The sequence below is a fragment of the Monodelphis domestica genome, chromosome X, assembly GCF_027887165.1.
Source record: "Monodelphis domestica isolate mMonDom1 chromosome X, mMonDom1.pri, whole genome shotgun sequence".
Lineage (NCBI taxonomy): Eukaryota > Metazoa > Chordata > Mammalia > Didelphimorphia > Didelphidae > Monodelphis > Monodelphis domestica.
Genome location: NC_077235.1, coordinates 48,342,965 through 48,363,646, shown reverse-complemented (window position 1 = coordinate 48,363,646; position 20,682 = coordinate 48,342,965). Strand labels below are relative to the sequence as shown.

At 40.3% G+C, this 20,682-nt stretch overlaps 1 protein-coding gene across 6 annotated transcripts in view; it reads right to left on the bottom strand.

Moving 5' to 3' along the window:
• The window catches only part of MOSPD1 (motile sperm domain containing 1), a 41,037-nt gene that overhangs the window by 20,098 nt on the left and 257 nt on the right, over positions 1–20,682 (bottom strand). Inside the window, exons 1-5 of one of the 6 annotated variants that reach the window (XM_056809374.1) lie at positions 11,904–20,669; positions 4,812–5,069; positions 4,557–4,632; positions 2,845–3,068; positions 775–876 (exon numbers count right to left, since the gene is read on the bottom strand). In XM_056809374.1, coding sequence (XP_056665352.1) covers positions 775–876; positions 2,845–3,068; positions 4,557–4,632; positions 4,812–4,965 — 556 coding nt within the window. In that variant the 5' untranslated portion in view covers positions 4,966–5,069; positions 11,904–20,669. Of the gene's footprint in view, positions 1–774; positions 877–2,844; positions 3,069–4,556; positions 4,633–4,811; positions 20,676–20,682 lie in introns of those variants that run through there. The other 5 variants (XM_056809375.1, XM_007507223.3, XM_056809376.1 and 2 more) reach the window with 5 other exon arrangements.

The window sequence follows — 20,682 nt, the reverse complement described above, 5'->3', positions numbered from 1 at the left end:
GGGGCTCTTTGCTTCAAAGGACTGTCAGGTTCCTTTGTCTGTCAGCAACAATTTTTGGGCATCCATTCTGAGAAGAAAGCTCTGTGTTAGTTACTGTCTCCATCCTTCCCCTTTTCCTGACTCTAAAGGCTGTATAATAACCTGAGGACTGTGACAATGTCTACAAAAGATGGGGATTCTAGCTCTGCTACCAGTGTGACCTTGGCCAAGTCATCACCATAAGATCATAGAATGGGCACTTCAGGTCATCCAGTCTCTTCATTTTTACAGAGGAGAAAGTCTAGAGGCAGATCTAAAGTTACTTACCTGGTCTCACAGACTTGGTGTTTAGACCTGGGGCCTCAGTCTCTAAACTTCTTTCCATCACATTCCACTGTCTCTTTTCTAATCCTAGGTCTCCCTTCATCAATAAAATGACCTTTAAAGTCTCTTCTGGACCTAAATCGGCACTTCTATGATCCCAGGAAAGACATATGCCCAAGAAAACACAATTATCAGATTCAGAATTCAAAGACCAGGGCCTCTGACTCCAGACTCAATGCTCTCTCCCACTCTATTAGTCTATTTGGAGATATTGTCGCCAAGAAAGAGTTTTGTTCTGTTTGGATTTGGATTTTTTTTGGGGGGAGGGGGGTGGTCCAGACCCAAGATTTTATTAAGAACTCCCAGTGAGTAAATTCCCCCCAGCAATGCAGAGTGGCTCCTGCTTGGTAATTTCTAGTCAGAGAATTGCTCAGAGAATTGCATGGGGTACTGAGAGATCACGTGACTTGCCTACGGTCACACTGCAGTGTGTATCAGAAGTGGGGCTTGAACTCAAGTCTTCCTGACTCCAAGGCTGCCTTGCAACTTTCTCAAATGGGGACCCATGAATTCCTGTAACAAGAAAGGGATTAAGTAACAAAACTCATGTATAGGCTGTATAACATTTAAAGGATGGAGTGCTGACTATACTCATGTCATTGAAAAAAAAGGTTCTCTTTTATTTTGTACCTTAAAAATGTTTCCCTTCTAATAATAGAAGTGGGGTGAGAAGGAATTAAAAAGAACAGGGGGGGGGGATTAACATTCAAAGAGCTAAGTACGGAGATGGTGACAATGTTAAAAGTACACAATGCCATTTGTGAAGAACTAACTGGAAGGAAATGAGGAATGAAGAGGTATTGAATGAGTAACCCACAGGGGATTTTTATAATCTGCCTAGTTTAATTAAATCCAATTTTAATGAGTTTTTTTTCCTTTTTCCCTTTTTTTCCCCACAAAACAACATGAGCCTCCTTAACACAGCTTGGAGGGCAAATGAACCACATACAATTCACTCACATACCTTCCTGGTGTTTGCCCTCTTACAGTATAAGCCAAATGTTACTTAGCTCTCTTTCTCTCTCTTTTTTTATATACTAGAGTTTCAGCTTGGGCTATAGCAACTAAATAAATTTGGTTCTCAAATCCTCTTAAATAAGATATAAATATTTAATTATTTATATAATTAAAGCGAAGCATGAGTGGGAGGAACAGCCAGCTATTATTCAAGCAAAATTAGCATTATTATTTTGCATAAAATTTCTTTATGTAGTAGAAGATAAAAGGACTAAATTGAGCCCTTTAGCTTTCTTATTCCTTTTCCTTTTAGGAAAAATAAAGAAAACAAAAAACAAATCTTAATTTTGAATTATTACCAAGCCTTCTGGAGAGGAGAGGGAATTGTAAATGTGACAAAATTCTCATCTCTATTGTTCAGCCATTCCGGTCTTATTCTGATGTTTTAGATGCCAGGTACTGGGTTAATTGTTAGAGATACAATGACACAAATGAAAGAATCCATACCCTCCCTCAAAGTTTGCACTGTCTGTGGTAGAGTCAAGGGGTTATGGGGTCTCCAAGGCCGTGTGCCAAAACAGCACAAGGTCAGACAGGTCCTACCCTAAACTGGAAAGGTTTCAGACCCAGTGACAAAGTAATACTGTCTTCCAAGGACCAGTCAATTAGGGTTGGCAAAGTTCAGTACCAGAAGGTAGACCACCAGATCATGAACTGTTTTTCCAGAACAACTCAAGAAGACCTTCTACTAAGGCCTGAAGGGGGCCGCAATCTGTATTAGGGGGACTTTTTCATTTTCCAGTATTTCACAGAAATGAAATTCAAGCTCTTTTGAAGGCCAAGGACCTATATTCTTTCTAAATATCATGACAATCATTACTTTATAATGTCAGTCAAGAAACAGTATCCACATTTTGTCCTAGTGTCAAGCAAGCTCTCTCTCCTTTCAAATCAATTAAATAAGAAAGGATAAAGGAAAAAGTAGTCCAAACAAAGCATACATAGCTAAATTGTATTAGCATACAATTAATATATTGTCTTCTTTCTTCAGGTTCAAAAGAGCTTGGGAAGGCTAGAATGCCACATCCTGGCCCTTTTGGGAAGTCAAACTCCAGCCCTCTATCCACATCAATTTCTAAATGCCCTCCCACCAGCTGTGTGTATATGTATGTGTGTACTGTATGTATGTATGTTTCTGTGTGTACTGATACATATACACACACAAGCACATATATACTCATATCTTGGATGTAGTTATTCCCAAGGTTACTGTAAACCAGGGAGTCTGAACCTTTTTTGTGTCATGGATCCCTTTGGTGGTCTGGTAAGACCTCTAGGGACTTCTTCTCAGAACCATGTCTTTAAATGCCTAACACAAAATATATAGGTTTACAAAGGAATCCAATCATATTGAAGTACAGTGATCAGAAAATGTGTTTTTTAAAGTTTACGGAGCCAAGGTTAGGAACCCCTGTTGTAAACAGAAACAAAGAAAACCTAAATAAGCTTTTTAAAAATAGAGACCTGTTTGATAGAGCATGTGCTCTTTTAAAAAGACACTCTCTGTCAAATGTTCCTTTATTCTCTTTTCCTCCACTTCCTTTCGTTGTTCTTTGGCAGATGGAAGGAGGGTAGCAATAATCTCTTTCCGTCCTAAAGCTTTTCGCTGGCTTTGCTCAGAAACTTGGAGACGGAATTTGTCTATTACATCATAGTGGCAGGATCGAACATCTCTGTGACGAATTACGCTGTATAAGATCAGAAAACAAATGCTATTAGGTTTGTGGGGTTTTGCATGACAAGTGGAGAGGGAGATCTCAGTACTATATAGAAAACATTATTAACAAATCACAACAAAACACATTTGCTCTAACCAAAAATGTATGTAAGCCCAAAACATGGGAAATTGAAAGGTATTTAAAGCATTTGAAGGGAGAAGCACATCATGCATTTGAGATGGAGCAGCAGCCTCCATACAAAAGTCTGATGCAAAAGAGACAAAAATCTTTCCCCATTTTAGCAATTACATCTTTCTGTTAATGGTACTGTAGCATTTACTACACAAACAGTAACAGTAATCAATTATTTCCTACTCTGGTACCTCTTAGTAATCTCTGCTGCCACATATCTATGGCTCAGATCACAAACCTGAGGTTGTATAAGGCAATGAGCAATGAATCGATTGTTAGTAGTGTAACATGAAGGCAGCAACACAATGCCATGGAAAAAGGCAGTTTGTTCATAGTTCTTCTACAAAGCAAAATTTATGCATTATGCTGTTTCTTACCAAAGAACACAGAGCATGTAGGGCATTTGGCAAGAAACCACATTTCAACAGGCCAGACTTTGCAACACAGTTTTATTACCCACATTGAAAATTCAAAGAAAATTCCTCCCTGAGAATGAAGAGCCCATTCCTAGTGGTTTTCCAAAGCACACTACTTTGGCTTGCTCTCTTAGAGAAATTAAGATACTTTAGAAAAAGAAACCTAGCTCCTGTTTCCAGTTCTAGAAGATTTAAGTGAACATCAAAGAGTTTGTCACTAGGGCAAAAACCAAATACGAATTGATTCAGGACATAGTTCAGCTTATTCTCCTAATGAAATGATTTGGAAGAGCTCTTGTAGCTTCTTATACATAAGAAGCTCCTTCTACACTTGCTCACATAATTCTCTTAGTTGCTTCCTGTCTCTCTGGGTAAACTTTCTGGGCCTCTTGGCTGAATACTTGCAGATGAACTTATATTCTCAGTATTCAAATTCAGGATAGCACTAGGATCAGGATGTGTTAAAGCCAAATCCCCCAGTGCAAATGTAGAGACAGCAAACCAGAGAAGAAAAGCTAGGCCATTTCCCCCCTCTTTCTAAAGGATCTTCTTGGATGTCCCTGCTGCAATTAAGAGATTAAAAAACAATCTGAAAGGGTTGCATAGAAAAGATATAATCAAGATCTAATATATCATTTTCAGAGAAAATATGCAATCAAGATGGCTCCGAAATCTTTTAAACGCAATGAGCATTTGGCCAATTTGTTTAAAAACTGCCAGGAACCTCTTAAAGAGAAGTTCATTGCACCAAAACATCTTAATGAGCTCAGAGCACAGCAAATACCAAATAAAAATTACGAGTAGGTAACAAATGAAAAATACAGCTTAAATTTAACCTGTCATTACAAAACTTAAAAGAAAGTTAGCATCAGCCTTAAAGTATTCAACTTAGCAAGTGGCTTTGACTTACATATCCACACAGCATAGAGGCTTCACTGCTCCCGCAGCATCAACGACAACATACTTATTGGGAGTAGTGCATAAAACTGAAAGACAAAGGTCAGAATAGTCATTTAAGGCTAGCTTCCAAAAAGCTCAGATGGAGGTACCCATTCGCATGAGATATGAAATTATGGCCAATAAGCTGGCCAAAGATAAAGGACTAACCCGTTACAGTTACACTGAACAAGGTCACCTTTCAGCCACCTGAAGCAGAGAGACTCACCTTTGAACTTTAGGGCAAATTCATAGGGGTTATACAGTGTCAACACCTGTTTGTGTGTTGACTGGTCATCTGCATAAAATATCAGCTCAGTAGGAAATACAAAAACAGGAAGATTTCCTTCCACTAATTCTGGTTGACTTCTTTGTTGCTGCATTGGCACTGAGTCCCTCTTGCCTCTACTTCTCTTCTTGCGGTCTCTGATCTAGTCTGGATTTCTCTCTTTGATTCAGTTAAAAGCTCCAAAGCATTTTTGCAATCCTAGGGAAAAAGAGGGAGAGATACAGGCAAAGAGAAAAAGGAAAACTGGCTGATCACTCATTTTCAGGAGCTTATGTTACCTAAGCAAGAAGCAGGTGCTGGCTGGCATTTAGTTTCATGCTAGCTCATAATTCATCGACAAAGGCTTTAAAAATCAATTAATGAAACATGACCTTTAACTCTTGTTATTGGCTTGCTAAAACAGGTTTAATCTAAGTACCATACTGTCATTTATAAATCCTCCTTTCACAGACTATGAACACTATAAAAATTAGAGCACTATGAAAAATTACATTTAGCTTCTAAGGCAATAAAGAAGAGTCCTCAATCTCAATTAATGCCACTTTTCAGTACTATGCTTCAAGCAAAGCAAAATTTCAACTTTTAAATCAGCACCCCAAATCAACTTTTACATTAAAAAAATAACATAAATTACCAAATACAATACAATAAATTCAATAATGGTTCAAATTTACTTATGAGTTTTTCCAATCCAATCCATAGAGTATTTTTTTTAAATTCTGTGCTAGGAGTGGAAATGCAAAGATAAGCCAATAATGAATCCCTGCCCTTGAGGAGCGTGCATGCTATTAGAGGAAGACATCTTGTCTTCTGTATAGACATCTGTATAAAACAGATTTATACATGATTATTTGAATACTAACAATTGGAGGGAGAAGGAAAGGCTTCCCTGAGGAGGTGGCACCTGAACTAAGCTTTGAAGGAAGCCAGTTCTAAGAATCAAATGTGAGGAGAGAATACATTCTAGGCATGGAGAACAGCCTCTGTGTGACACAGACATAGGAAGTGGAATACCAAATTCAGATAAATGGTCGATTGCACCAACTGTGTGGCAGGCACTGTACTAAGCACTGGAACTCAAAGGTAAATATAGTCCCTACTCTTAGGAGCTCACAATCTGATTGAGGATATAACACACATAAACAGCTTTGTATAAACCAGATCTATACAGGATAAATCCGAGGAAAGACATCAAGACTAAAAAAGGACAGGAAAGGCTTCTGGCTGAATCAAGGATTTTAGCTAAGACTTGAAGGAAGTCAGGGAAGCAGAGGTGAAGAGGCAGAAAGTTCCTGGAATAGGGGAGAACCAGTGAAAAAAGGAGATGGAGTGTCTGTTTTGTGAGAGGAGCATCCAGGAGGCTAGTGTTACTGGATTATATAGAGAGCATGTGAAAGGGCCTAAGGTTTAAGAAGACTAGAAAGGTAGGGAGGGGCTGGGTTATGAAGGGGTTTGAAAATCAAACCCAGGATTTCAGATTTGATCCTTGAAGTAATAGGGAGCCACTGGAGTTTATTGAATAGGAGGAAAGGTGTTATTTAATCCAAGAAAGAGTTCGGAATGAAGGTGGCTCCACACCTGTCTGTACAGCAGAGAATGTGGCTTTTGTGGCAACTCTTTTCCCCAAAGCTCAGAGGTCCTTTATTGATTGATTCTGGTTTTCCAGCTATGTTCAGATAGCTGAAGTTGTCATAAATCTGACCACTAGATAATGTGTTACTGTATGTTTCCCTAGTCTGTTTAAAAAAAAATCAAGTACTTCTAAATGTAATATTTTTAATAAAAATCAAAAGCCATCCATGCACTGCTTTTTACCCAAATAATTTAAAGATGCCAAATTAAATTAGAGAATTCTAGTACACCTCTAATTTTCAGTTATGTGGACTGCACCTTAAAATCGTTCTGGAAAGCCATTTATCACCTTGAATTCAGATTCACTTGCAGAAAAAAAATGGCCACATAAATGGTAAAGTTTTTTACCAGATGGAGATTCTTAATCATTGGCACTAATTTCCAGACTTTCCAAATTTGACCAAATGGGGCCCTAGATTATATTTTCCTTGTGCTCATTAGAAAAACAGCAAACCATTTCTCCTCATCTTTCAACATATCCAGTAGCACCTAAGTCTACTACTAAGTGCTTTCCCAGCAGCTGTACATACTGACTTTCCACTTTTTATTCACCTACACAGCTTATTAGTCATAGAATCAGAATTGTTTAGAGCTCAAAAGAATCAGAGATCATCTCATCTGAGAAATCTGAGAATAAGTGCAGCTTCCATTTATATAAATCCTTTACAGTTTGTGAAACAGTTTATATTGCATCATACTGAGATTTAGAGCTTTATTAAAATTCTCTTTGGGGCCTCACAACCTCATGAGGTGGTAGCTGCTATTATCTCTATTTACAAATAAGAAAACCGAGGCTCAGAAAAGTGAAGTTACTTGGCTAAGGTTACCCCTAGCTAATGCCAGAGCTCAGACTCGAATTCAGGTTTGCTCATGTCTGGTCCAAAGTCTCATACACTTCCACCACACTCACTGCCTTATAATACAATAAGTTTATTATTCTGTACATTTCAGATTATCCAGCCCTGACCTGTGAGTTTCTATTTCTTCAGGGGCTTTCTTCTTTTTTTTTTTAAGCATTATAGGAATGTGGTAATACTACTACTACTATTTCTTACTCCATGGTCATAAACCATGCAATATTAAGTTATGTATAGCACATAAAAAGTTATTATTACCTTTTCAGCCTAAGTATACTGTATAGTTTTTCTTTTTTCTTCTTCTTTAAAAATCAAAACACCATAACCCATACATTCCAAGTTGGATTATGTGCTCTCAGCATTTAGTAAATCCTTTTTGTTTCAAGGGCAATAGGCTTTTTAATTACTCTGCACAGTGAGCTTTGTTAGAGCCAAAACACCCAAATTTGCAATCACTAAATAACATTCATTGTCCCAGTCCATTGTGCCTCCTTTGAGAAAGAGTCCCCTTTGAAGACTGGGATTTCAAAGAAAATGAGCTTTAAAGGATACATTTTTCTTAAACCTAAGAAAAGTAATGGACAGCGTGGAATGCATTTCCCAACATTTAGGCACTTAAGAAGGGAGACAGTCAAAATCTTTAACACAAAGAATTGAATTCCAGTTCCAGAATGTTGGTACTAGAAGAGATTTTACAGATAGTCCAACGCTCTCATTGTCCACAGCAGAGGTCTCAAAGGGAAGTGCCTTGCACATAGCTAGTTGGTGGCAAAACTAAGGCAAGAAGCCAAGGGCCCTGATTTCCAGCTTAGTACACTTGGCACTATATCACAGTTGTTCAGTCATTTTCAGTTGTGTCTGACTCATGACCCCATTTGGGGTTTTCTTGGCAAAGATATAGATGGCTTGCCATTTCCTTCTTCAGCTCATTTTTCAGATGAGGAAACTGAGGCAAACAGGGTTAAGTGACTCGCCCAGGGCCATATAACTAGTAAGTGTCTGATGCCAAATTTGAACTATACCATGGACTCTTCAAAAAAAAAAAAAAACTCTTCCCACAACAGTGACTGACTTCAGCAGGGAAAGCATACATTGACTTAAGGGGACAAACTTTAGGAATGTGCAGAATTCCAAGGTTCTTGGGGCTTCACTGCTAATACTTTCTTTTTCCACCTGCCAGTCCTAGCAGTGTCTTTAACAATTCATTTCTGCCCCAGATTTCACCATGAATCATAACCTACACTGTTAATTTTCTTGGTGTCATTTAAAAAAAAAACATTAAACCATTTTGCTCAGCTTATCAGTGCTCCATTTCATGCACCTGCTTCCATTTGTCATTTCTCTTGGCTAGGAATTAAAGTTGCCTCCTAAACTGATCCTAATGAAAATTGGGAAGGAGCTGGCATCAGGTCACCACAGCAATATGAACAACCCTTCCAAAAAAGAGAAATGTAGCATGGCAATTGGCCTAAATTAATGGGATTCTGGACATGGGCATTCTTCATTCTTTCCTTTTCCCGAGTCAATATTGCAAAATGTGAACACGTAAGTTCCCTTGTATACACTAACAAGCTCTAGTTATCAAATATTGACACTCCTGTGAATTTGTTTATGAGATTGCTTTCCAATGATCATTGAATCTCAGCTGAAAAGGACTTTAGAAATCATCTGGCCTGGACCAGCCCCCTGGTTTTACAGATATAGAAACATGAGGCCCAGAAAACTAGTCTCTTATCCAAGATTACACAGTGAATTAACTTAGAAGTAGAACCTCCACATTGCCTCCCCTTAGTGGGACAGGTTGCTGAAGCTATACCCTGAAGTGAAGAAGGCAGAAATTCAGAATATTGGACACATGCCAGGGAGAACAGATTTGGATGAGGCATCACAGTAGGAACCAGGAGGCAACCAGAGGGCAACATTAGGATGCTAACTACCTGAGTGGTTGGAGATAGTGTACATGAGTGCATGAGTAAGGTGAGGGTTAGTCAACCAGTAAATGTACTGATTGCCTACTATGTGCCAGGCATTATCTTCAGTGCCAGGGATACAAAGAAAGGCCCAAAACAAAACCAACAAAACCTCAAGCCCCACAGACTCTGCTTTCAAGAAGCATATAACCAACAGAAAACATGTAAATATGGAGACATATCTAAGACATATACATCATATATGAAGGTATCTGAAAGGGCAAGTTTCTGGGAGAGCCCAGGAAAAATCTGTATAGAAGTTAGGATCTGAGAAACTCTGAAAGAGTTAGTAGGGGGGCAACCAGGTGGTATAGTGGATAGAGTGCTGGGCCTGGAGATGAAAGGCCCTGGGTTCAAATCTGACATCAGACACTTCCTAGCTGTGTGATCCTGGGCAAGTCACTTAACCCTTTTTGCCTAGCCCTTGCCACTCTTCTGTCTTAGAATTGATACTAAGACAGAAGGTAAGGGTTTAAAAAAAAGAGGGGAGGACCCAAACTTTGTCTAGGGCTGACCTTGGACAGTGCCACAGAAAGAAGTGCAATCCCTTCCATGAATACAGATTGAATCCCTTCTATGTATCAGTAAACAGTCTTTCCAAGTTGCTTTGGCCAGAAAAACAAATTCATCACCCAATGGCCAACCTTTCGGTGATGGGCTTCACCACATTTGGGCTGGTTCTCTAACAAGAGGTGTCCTTTGTAAGCTCACTAAAGCTTGTGCTTCCCTGGAATACACAGCTTTGAGAGCTTTCTCTAGCTGATGATAAAGTACTGGAGGAGGACTTTATTGGAGATTAGAGTTACCTAAGCTTGAAAAAAATGCCATCTGGGCAGACTTCTTAAGCCAGCCTGATATATAAACAAGCCTTCAGCTTCCTGAGTACAGTAATGATGGCCTGCTGCTTTGCTCAGAAGTCAAGGGCTCCTGTGATTGGCCTAGAGGAGTGGCCTCACCTCTGGAAATTCTCACCCTTTTCCTATGGTGACAATTTCTCAAAATGTCATCATGATATTCATCCAAAAATTCAACCCATGTAAAAATAACATATTTACTCACTCAGTTTGTTCCCTTACAAATTCTTCTTACCCTGCCTCACTTTGAGAAGAAAATCAATTTGTTTTCCTTTCATAATTCATACTGTTATTTTTCCTGTTTTGAAAGACCAACTATGGCTGCCAACAGCTACTTTGCAGCGACATAGAGAGTTTAAAGAGATAGAGAGGATCACAGGAGATAAAACCACCTTCATTACATAAAATTAAAAAGGTTTTGCACAAAACCAATGCAGTTAGCATTAGAAAGGAAACATTTGCATCAAGTAGAACAAGGACCATTCCCCCAATAGAAAAATTGTCAAAAGAAGAAATACAAGTTAGCAACAACCATATGAAAAACTGCTCCAAATTACTAATAGAGAAATGTGCATTTATAACCCATTTTCAGATTCTACCTCATACTCATCAGATTGGCAAAGATGGCAAGAAAAGAAAATTATCATTTTGGGAAAGGCTATGGTGAAAACAGGCATACTAAAGCATTGTTGGTAGAGCTGTAAATTTGGTCCAGTCAGTCTAGAATGTAATCTGGAACTATACCCTAAAAGTCACTAAGTTATTACACAGAGCTATATCACTACTTGACCTATATCACCCCAAATCAAAGAAAAATGAAAAGGACTCATATGTCCAAAAATATTCACAGCAGCTCTTTTTGTAATGATAAGCAAGTACAAACTAAAAGGGTATCCATTGTTCAGAGAATGACTAAACAAATTATGTTCTATAAGGATGATAGAATCTTATTTTTCACCCTATGAAATGATGAAAGGTACAGTTTCAGAGAAAGCTAGGAAGACTTGTGTTGAATGCTGCAGAAGTGAGCAGAACCAGGAGAATAATTTATATCATAAGAAGAGTATTTTTTTAATTAAAATTTAAATTTTTCAATGAACAAAAATCTCTTTTCTATTCCTGTCACCTCCATCCCCATTGAAAAAAGAAAGAAAAACAAAACCTTTGTAACAAATATGTATAGACATGCAAAACAAATTCCCACATTGATCATGTCCAAAAAATATCTGTCTCATTTTGTGCTTGAGTTCATCACCTCTCTGCTGGGAGGTGTAGTGCAGCTTTCATCTTGAGTCCTTTGGAATTGTGTTTGATCAAGTTGATCAGAGCTCTTAAGATTTTCCAAATAATAACAAGAAAACTGTAAAGTAAATGAACTTTGAAGTTTTGTTTTGTTTTTTTTTTCCAGTGGGGGACAGGTCTAGAGACAGAGTTGCCAAAAACAAAAGAAAAGAGACTCATTGGAGCATTTTGTTTTTAATGCACAGAAGAAATGTCTGGCTAAGATGGCTACCTGAACAATGGCAGATAACTGAGCTATCACAGATCAACTCTAAGAAAAGAAAACATTAAAATTACATCCAATGAGCAACTACAGTGACTCTTTCCACTTTAGATGTGCATCAAAAAGCAACCAGAAGCCCACAGGCAAGAAGAAAGGAGGCTGCCAGCACAACCAGTGCCAATGAAGGCAAACACAGAAAGTAGAGAAACTTTTACCTTGAAAAGCTTTAGATTCCATGTCAGCAGGAGTGGAGAGGCCTGATGAGAAAGTCCCAGAGGAGTTGAAAACCCACAGCAGAGATCCTTAGAAGCCACAGCAACACTCGGATTGGTGACCCCCAGGAGCTCATTCCTCTCTAGCACCTTGTCCTGAGATGTCACAGATGGCCCTGAAGACCCAACATTCTACATACCAAATACCCAGATAGCATGACCCTATAGAGTAGAAATCAGTGTAGGAATCAGATGACCTGAACTTGGTGAGATCAAGTAGGGCTGAGGAAAGGGGTAGAACTTGCTATTTCTCATTATTGAAGTACATGAGAAGAACAGTAGATAAACATGAAAGAAGGAGTGGGGGGTTAGCTGACCTCACTCTTATCGGAAATGGAAATAAGAAAGTTGAACACAGAAACCATTTGGTATAAAAATACATCTAACTTAACAAGCAAACGAATGGTGAAAAAGAAGCCCGGATTGATCGAGAGAGTAGATGACATGGAGGAGGATTCTGAATAGACACAAACAAAACAAACTTCTCAATCCTAAAGGAGTATTAAAATTTTTTTAACAAGAAAAATAAATTTATTCTTTGCAGCTGCATTTCTATACATTCAAATTGAATGGATTTTATGAGTTTTATGAGTTAAAGGAGGACTTTGAAATCTTTGCCATGTTATGTGGAATACTTTACATGAATAATATGAATAAAAAAGATAGTGAAATACATATATTTGTATAAGCCAGATCACTTCTTCTAGTGTTTGAAAATATTTAAAATAGTTCTTGCTATGACAGGTACTACCTACCTAAAGAAGTATTTAAAAGCAGGGTGAGGGAAGCAAAAACCAGGAGTCTTAAGGCAGTATCCAACAATCCGGGAATAGATGAAAGAATTGTGGCATATGAATGAATGTAATGGCACTTTGGATAGAATGAAAAGGAAGACCTGAGATCAACTCCAATCTCAGAAACTTATGAGATGTGTAACCCTGGGCAAGTCACTTAGCCTTCTTTGCCTTAGTTTCCTCATTTGTAAAATAGAGTCATAATAACACCTACTTCCCAAGGTTATTGTGAGAATTAAATAAGATTCATATTTGCAAAGTGCTTAGCACAGTACTTGGCACATAGTAGGTGCTTAATAAATGCTATTTCCTTCCTTCCTATTATACTATAAGAAATAAATTCTGGGAAATGCATAGTAATGCAGGAACCAATATATACAATGACAAGAATAGAAAAACAACTTTGAAAGATTTAAGTAGCCAAGTGTCCAGAGGCCCTCTGAGGAAACATACTCCCCCACCTCCTGACAGAGGACAGACTCAAGGTGCTGGGAGACACATATTTCTGGCCAGAGACACCAGGCTGATTTGTTTTCTTTGACTAAATTTATTTATCAACCAAGTGTTTTTGTCTCTTTATCATTAGGTTGGCAATAAATATGGTTGTCAAAAAAAGAAGGGGACATTGAAACATTTTTTAAACTATACAGAGAAAACAAAGGAAGTTCAAACGGAAGCACCAACCAGAGAGGATGATTTCGAAACTAATGTATAAAATTTATTACATCATGTTCTCAAAAGGAAGCAATGTGAAATGAAGATTCCATTTGGAATCTTTTTGTATTCTGCTGTGTATGTATATGGAAACATTCAGCGGGTGGGGAGTTATGATTAAGTTCAGATTAGAAAAGAAAAACTGTGCAGAGGAGAACAGAAGGAAAGAGATAAGCAGGGCTTGTTTGAAAGGTACATGTTGAATTTATTATGTATTTAAAAAGAAAAGCAAGCTGTAAGAGAAATTGGAAATTCCTGTTCAAACAAACAAGTTTACCTACCTTGCCTAACCAAAGCCTAACTGTTGTTTAAGCCTCAGCTAAAAATCGACCTCTTTAAAGAAGCCTTCTCTCTTTTTTTTTAAGCCCTTACTTTCTGTTTGGTAACTCTAAGATGTAAGGGCAAGGGCAAGACAAACAAGGTTAAGTGATTTGCCTGGGATCACACAGCTAGGGTCTGTTGAAGGTCAAATTTGAACCCAGGACATTTGTGCCACCTAGCTTCCCCAAGAAGATTTCTCTTAACAACTCTGGCCCATAATAATCTCTCCATCCTAAATACTTATAGGCTAGATCCTACAGTCCAGCATTTAACTGCCCTCTCATTGTTTCACATATATTGATTTTGTCTTCAGTTCAGTTTTCTATCATAGTCATTTGTGTCTGGGTCTTTAATGTTAGTGCCTTCCTTGAGATGATTTTCAATTCATTCTTCATATATCTTGTTTGGACACATTTGTTTACATGTGGTCTTCCCCCATAGATGGTGAACTCCTTAAAAGCAGCAACTATTTTTTTTTTACTTTCTTTGTATCTCCCAGCTTCAGCACAGTAACAGGCACATAGTAGGTATTTAATAAATCCCTTTGGCTTGTCCTTTTCTCCCCATTAGAAAAGGGACTGTATGTTACATAAATCTGTATCTCACCTACCTATTTCCTAATACAGTGTTCTTCTGTTCACCTGGCAGGAACTGAATAAACACTTGAGTTCCTTTGTAAGGTCCTCCAAGGCAGGAAACTTGTCACATTTTCTTTGTAGCCTCAACAGCATGTAGCACACTATGTGCTAAAGGCACAAAGTAGGCATTCAATAAATGATTGCTGGTTAAAACAGATAAGTTTCATCCAATATGAAATGTTTCCTTGAAAGTAGTTTGTTGGAACCATTAGTTTATATTAAGAATACAGCTAGGTGGCTCAGTGGATTGAGAGCCTGGCCTGGCCTGAAGTTAGGAGATCTTGGGTTCAAATCTGGTTTCAGACACTTCCTAGCTGTGTGACGTTGGGCAAGTCCCTTAACCTCCATTGCCTAGCCCTTGTCTTTCTTCTGCCTTGGAACAAGTACACAATATTGATTCTAAGATGGAAGGTAAGGGTTAAAAAAAAAAGAATGTGACTGCTTGCTGTTAGGGTTAGGGTAAGGTGAAGGGAGAGAATGGCAAAGGGTAGTCTTGCCTCCCTCTTTGGGCTTCTGTTTACTTAAAGGTTATGAGTACCAAGCTGGGCTCAAGCTTCCTTTGAGATTCCAAAATACCTTCAACCTTCCTAGGAAATAAGTGCTGGCATTGAAGCAGGTGCCTTTCCTGAATGAAATTTGAAAAGAAATCTTAAAAGTGGGGCTGCTAGGTGTCTCAGTGGATTGAAAGCTGGGTCTGGAGTCAGGAGGTCCTGGGATCAAATCTGGCCTTAGATACGTCCTAGCTGTGTGACCTTGGGCAAGTCATTTAATTCTCATTGCCTAGCCCCACATTGGTGAAGGCGTGGCACATGTGCCCTGGCATGCTGGAAGGGACTATTCTGTTCCCCCTCTCCACAACACCCAAAGATATTTTTCACATGCCCGCCCATCTACCCAGCAGCCCAATGGGAGCACTTCCTCCATCCACTGTCTGGGGTAATGTGGGGGGCTCACAGACAGCTTGAAGTTGCAGTTTGGCCACACAATCTCAAAAACATTTGCCAAAGCTGGCCTAGTCCTTTACTGTTCTTCTGCCTTGGAACCGATACACAATATTGATTCTAAGACAGCAGGTCAGGGTTTTGTTTTGTTTTTTAAAATCTTAAATGTGCAGACCATCTGGTAATAATTTTGCAAATTGCTCTCTTTCCTCTCCCTCAAACAAACAATGGCAGAAGAGAGCTTTCTCTTTCCTCTTACATAGAGAGGGGCAGTAGACCTGAACTTAGATGCTTGTATTCTAGGTGCCATTCTATTCATTTTGGGTTGAAAATATCAAGGAAGGACTATGTGAAGAAATATCTGGGAGACGACTGAGTTCTTCCATTGGTAATCTGGAACCCAAGCTGACTAAAACACAAAAACTTCCAAGCATGATGACCCATGCATGTAATTCCTGCTACTAGGGGAGGCTGAGGCTGTGCTGGATCCTTTAAGCTTGAGTTTGGAGCTTCAGTTCCACTAAAGCTGATTAAGTGCCCACATGAAGCCTGGTAGCAATATGGTAGACTTCCAGAGGAAGAGGGACTCCAGGTTACATGAGGGAGGGCAATCCAGCCCAGGTTAGAAAAATGGAGCAACAGAGCAAGTTAAAGCTTTCATGATGATTGGTATTGGGATACTGGTGGTCACTACATTTCCAGCCTGGGCAAGATGGGGAGACTCAGTCTCAACACACACACACACACACACACACACACACACACACACACACACCACGCGCGCACATACTCCCAATAATGGCTATTTTATACAGGAAGAGGCATGATTCTTTGGAAGGGAAGAATCTTTGGTGTTTGGTTTCTTTTTCATTCTTTTTTGAAGCTGAGGGAGTCCAGCCTAGAAACTTTGAGAATCACTATTACTCGGGCATTTCTATAACCAGACTATACAAGCTACCATCAGCTTCTATCCCCAATTGTTCACCCTGATTATCATGAATAGTTTAATCCCCTTCAAGGCCATCCTACCCTTATCAGGATGCAGAAAATATCTCTTCTGACTATATTCATTACATTGTTTTGTGGTTCCATTATTGAACAGTTAAAGGCAATAAGCTTCTTCTACTTCTGCCATATTATTATGAAAAATCCTCTTTGCCCTCTTTCCAAAATGCAAGGCCCCTCAGTTTTGAATTTCTGTTATTGTAGGAATTACAGGGAATTACAAGGGGCAGGCAGCCTTGTACAGTGAAAACAATGGCTGGCTTTTGAGTTCAAATTCCAACCATACTTCTTTCTATGTGATCTTAGACAAGTCACTGCCCCTCTCTGGAGTTTAGTTTCTTCTTCTACAATATGAGAGGGCAGGCCTAAATAGCCTCCAATGCCTTTTACATTTCTAAAGCTAGGAACCTACAAATTCCTTTGTTTCAAAGAATCAGATTGTTGGTGTGTTAAAAAATGTGTTGTATTCCTTTGAGTGCCATTATCACTTCCCCCGTATCATGCAGGCATTCAATTTGAAAATTGCCCATTGCTCTACACTAGCTAATAATATTTTTGTACCACTATAGTGTATTGGTCATTTATCAGGACTCGATCCAAGTTTAGAACTGTCTGATTACATATAGGTAAAACTGTACCACATTCAAAATGTAAAGGATGAGTAATCTACATTTTAAAATAATTTTTAAAAAAAACCTCTCTTACAACACTGTATTTCTTTTTAAATCCCTTACCCTCTGTCTTAGAATCAATACAAGTAATCAGCTCTAAGACAGAAGGATGGTAAGAGCTAGGCAACTGGGGTCAAGTAATCTGCCCAGCGTCATACAAGCTAGGAAGTGTCTGAGGCCAAACAGAATCCAGAACCTCTCACCTTCAAACCTGGCTCTCTATTCACTAAGCCACCTAGCTGCCCCTTAACATTATACTTTTTAAAACACATTGTTTTTTAATTTCCAGCTTTGATTTGAAACACTCCAGTTTGTCTTTAATATGAAATTTTCAAAACACAGAGGGGACCCTTAGGAAAGGTAGAGAATGTTGCTGATCAGGCAATCAAGAAGCATTTATTAAACACCAACTCTATGCCAGGAACAGAGCTAGGAACAAAAATGGGACAATCCCTGCTCTCAAGAAACTTCCAATCAAAACTTCAAGGATTTGTCTTGTCACCATGGGTTCTGCCACTAACAAAGATTGTAACCCCTCTATGAATCTGTCTTTAAAAAAAAAAAAAACCCTTACTTTCTGTTTTAGTAACAACTCTAAGGCAGAAGGGCAAGGGACTAGACAAACAGTTAAGTGACTTGCTCAAGGTCACACAGGAAGTGTCTGAGGCCATACTTGAGCTCAAGTCTTCCCATTCCAGGTTTGGCACTCTATCCACTGAGCCACATAGGTGCCATGCAAATAGTCTTACATTTTCATCACTGTGTGACCAACCTGTTGAGAAGCCTTTCTGAAATTATCACGGCTGGTCCTCAGATGACAGACACACACAATCTATCACCAGGCCTGTGCTTGAAGCCCTTCCAGCTTGGTAAGACTTGCCAAGACTCACACTGTACTCCAACAGCCTCTGCAAACTGTGTCACCTCCAGACCAAGTCAGAAGAGGTCTTTAGTGGGAAACAGACTGTGTTGAAATTCTAAATTTCAAAATCACTACTCTCCCAAAGTGCAATGTGGCAATGGAGACAACTAGCTACTGTTCCACTGAGGAGGCTGTGTAATAAAGCACAAAGTGTGCTGACTCAAGGCAGAAAACATAGCTTTGAGACCTCAGTCTGATGCTCACTGTATGACTTATAGGAAGTTACTAACCCTCCTCTCTAAAATGAGGGAGACTGGGTTAGGTGGCTTCTGAGATTCCTTCCAACTATAAAAATCTTCATCCTGGATTCTGTTTACAAGCCCTGTACAGCCCAAACCCTTCTAAACTCATTCATAAATTGCAAGTGTATCATTATCTGTCAAGTGCTAATAACCACTTTCCTACTGAATTCAGGACAAGGTTGGATTGACACAGCCCCTGCACCATGTTGACAAGCTCATGTTCTGTTGAAATGTCAAGTTTTTAGAAATGTTTTATAAATGAGGCTATCTTCAATATCACCACATGAATGTTCTGAAAGAGAAACTGGATCAATACTTTTAGAGAGAAACAGGGAGGTTAATGGAAGACTTCTGGTCTGTTTTCTAGCAATTGTCCCTAAATCAGTTCTATTCCTGATGGGGCATATATACCTAGTTACTGAGGGGACCCTCTGCCCTTTCTGTAAAACAAACAAAAAATCCTCACTCACTCATTTCTGAATTCTAATAGATTACTAAGTAAGTCTGAAAGACACAGCTGAGCTTCTGTTTTTCTAGTCTTCCCATTTAAACCAACTCTTGTGACCATATGAAAGTTGCTGGCATGTCTCCATTTGATGCATACTATAAGAGAACGGTTAAATCCCTTAACAGAGAGGCAGCCTGGTGGTTTGGAAATAGCATTGGCTCCCTCCACAACTCAGCCCAAGTGCTTTTTTTAAGTCCTCCAGCTGTTAATGCTCATCCCACCCCTGAAATAACTTTATTTTTCTTAACTGTATACATGTTGTGACCCCCAACCCAAGTAAAACAAACTCCTTGAGGGTAAGCAATGTTTTTGGTTTTTCTCTTTGTATCTCCAGGCCTGAAAGGCCCCTAATAAATGCCCCCGAAGGGTCACAGATGGAGCTGAAAGGGATCTCAGAGGCCATCTAGTCCAACTCCCTATTTTACAAAGGGAAACTGGCCCAAGGAAATGAAACGACTTGCCCAAGGTCACACAGGTAAAATCTGATGGGAAATTTGAACTAGGGTCCTCTGATAACATAGCTGTTTAAATGAAGAGACCCATATGCTAATACTTACCCTAGTTGTATGCCATTTAACCCTGAAAAACCTTGGTTTCCTTACCTATAAGCTGGAAATAAGAGTACTTACTCCATCTACTTCACAAGATTATTGTGGAGGATGAACTTTGTAAACCTTCAAAGTGCTATAGAACTGAATGATTACTAGTCTAGAAACAGTTTTCCTGATCACTGAGAGTAGTATGGTGCCCACATTCCAACCACAAGATGTTTCCCTGGCCATGGCAAAATGGTCCCAAATTTCCAAGTATTAACCCTCCCTTTCCCTTCCTAGAGTCAAAGGATCATTGGTCTTCCCCTCCCCACTGGCTCCTTCCTCTCCACTCCCCTACCCTCCTAATCTCTCTCACACACACACACTCAGCCCTGGAGGAACTAAAGTCTCTTAGCTTTTTGTGGTTCACTGTCCCAGAAAAGTGGTGGCACGTAGTGGAAAGAGTACTGGAGCTCTGCCACTTACTACTTATGTGACTGGGCAAGTCCCCTAGCCTGCCCATTCCTCAGTCTCTTCCTTATAAAGTGGCCAGGGCTCTGGCCAGGAGGATCTCTAAGGAGTCTTCCAGCTCCCACAGCTAGGACCCTATGAAAAGTGGTCACAGTGTGGTAAGGCCAGCCACTTTATCAAAGGGCAGGAACCCTCCGGGCCCTGGGTAGGGAGTCCGGGTAAACATGCCTTGGGCCCACTCTTCAATCCAGTGCCCCAAGCCTGGCTCCACATGGGCAGATCACGTGAGCTTGTTTACAGTTGGGCACAGCGCTCAAGTGCTGTCCCAGAGGTCCCCGAAGGCGGAGGGGGTCCACACCTTCCCCCATCCCCATCATCCGGTTATCTTGGGGGCTCTCATGGGCTCCCTTCTACCCTTCTGACACTTCCCTCCCAAGCCCTGACACCTCACTGAAGAATTTCCAAACCTCCACCCCCACAGTCCCCTAGCCCCGGGGCTGCCACTTATGCCAGGCGGAGGGGCAGTGTGAGGGGACGAGCAAGAGGAAGCTCCCAGTTGGGGGCTAACTGAAGGCCAAGGGAAGAGTACCTCTTCCTCTCCTCCCTCCCCTCGATGCCACGCGAGCCACCGACTTCTTTGGCAGCACTGCTCGCCCCGAGCTCTTTCGGACAGCCGCAGGCCGTCGAGGCAGCCCAGTTCCCTTCCCCTCACCCCAGCCGGGACAGATTGACTGACAACCCGAGCCCCCTTGGGGCTGCCGTGGGGGCTGGGGGGAGCAGTTTGTCCTGAGGGAAAGGGGCTCCGCGCTTGCGCGGACAGTCACACACAACCGGGGCAGAGAGAGCCGACGGGAAGGGGGGGTGAGGGGACGTCTAGGCTGGGAGGGGGCTGCTGTGTGTGGTAGCTGTGGTGAGGGGGAGGAAGGGGAGCTCCAGATCCCACCCCCACCCTTACCCCCTCC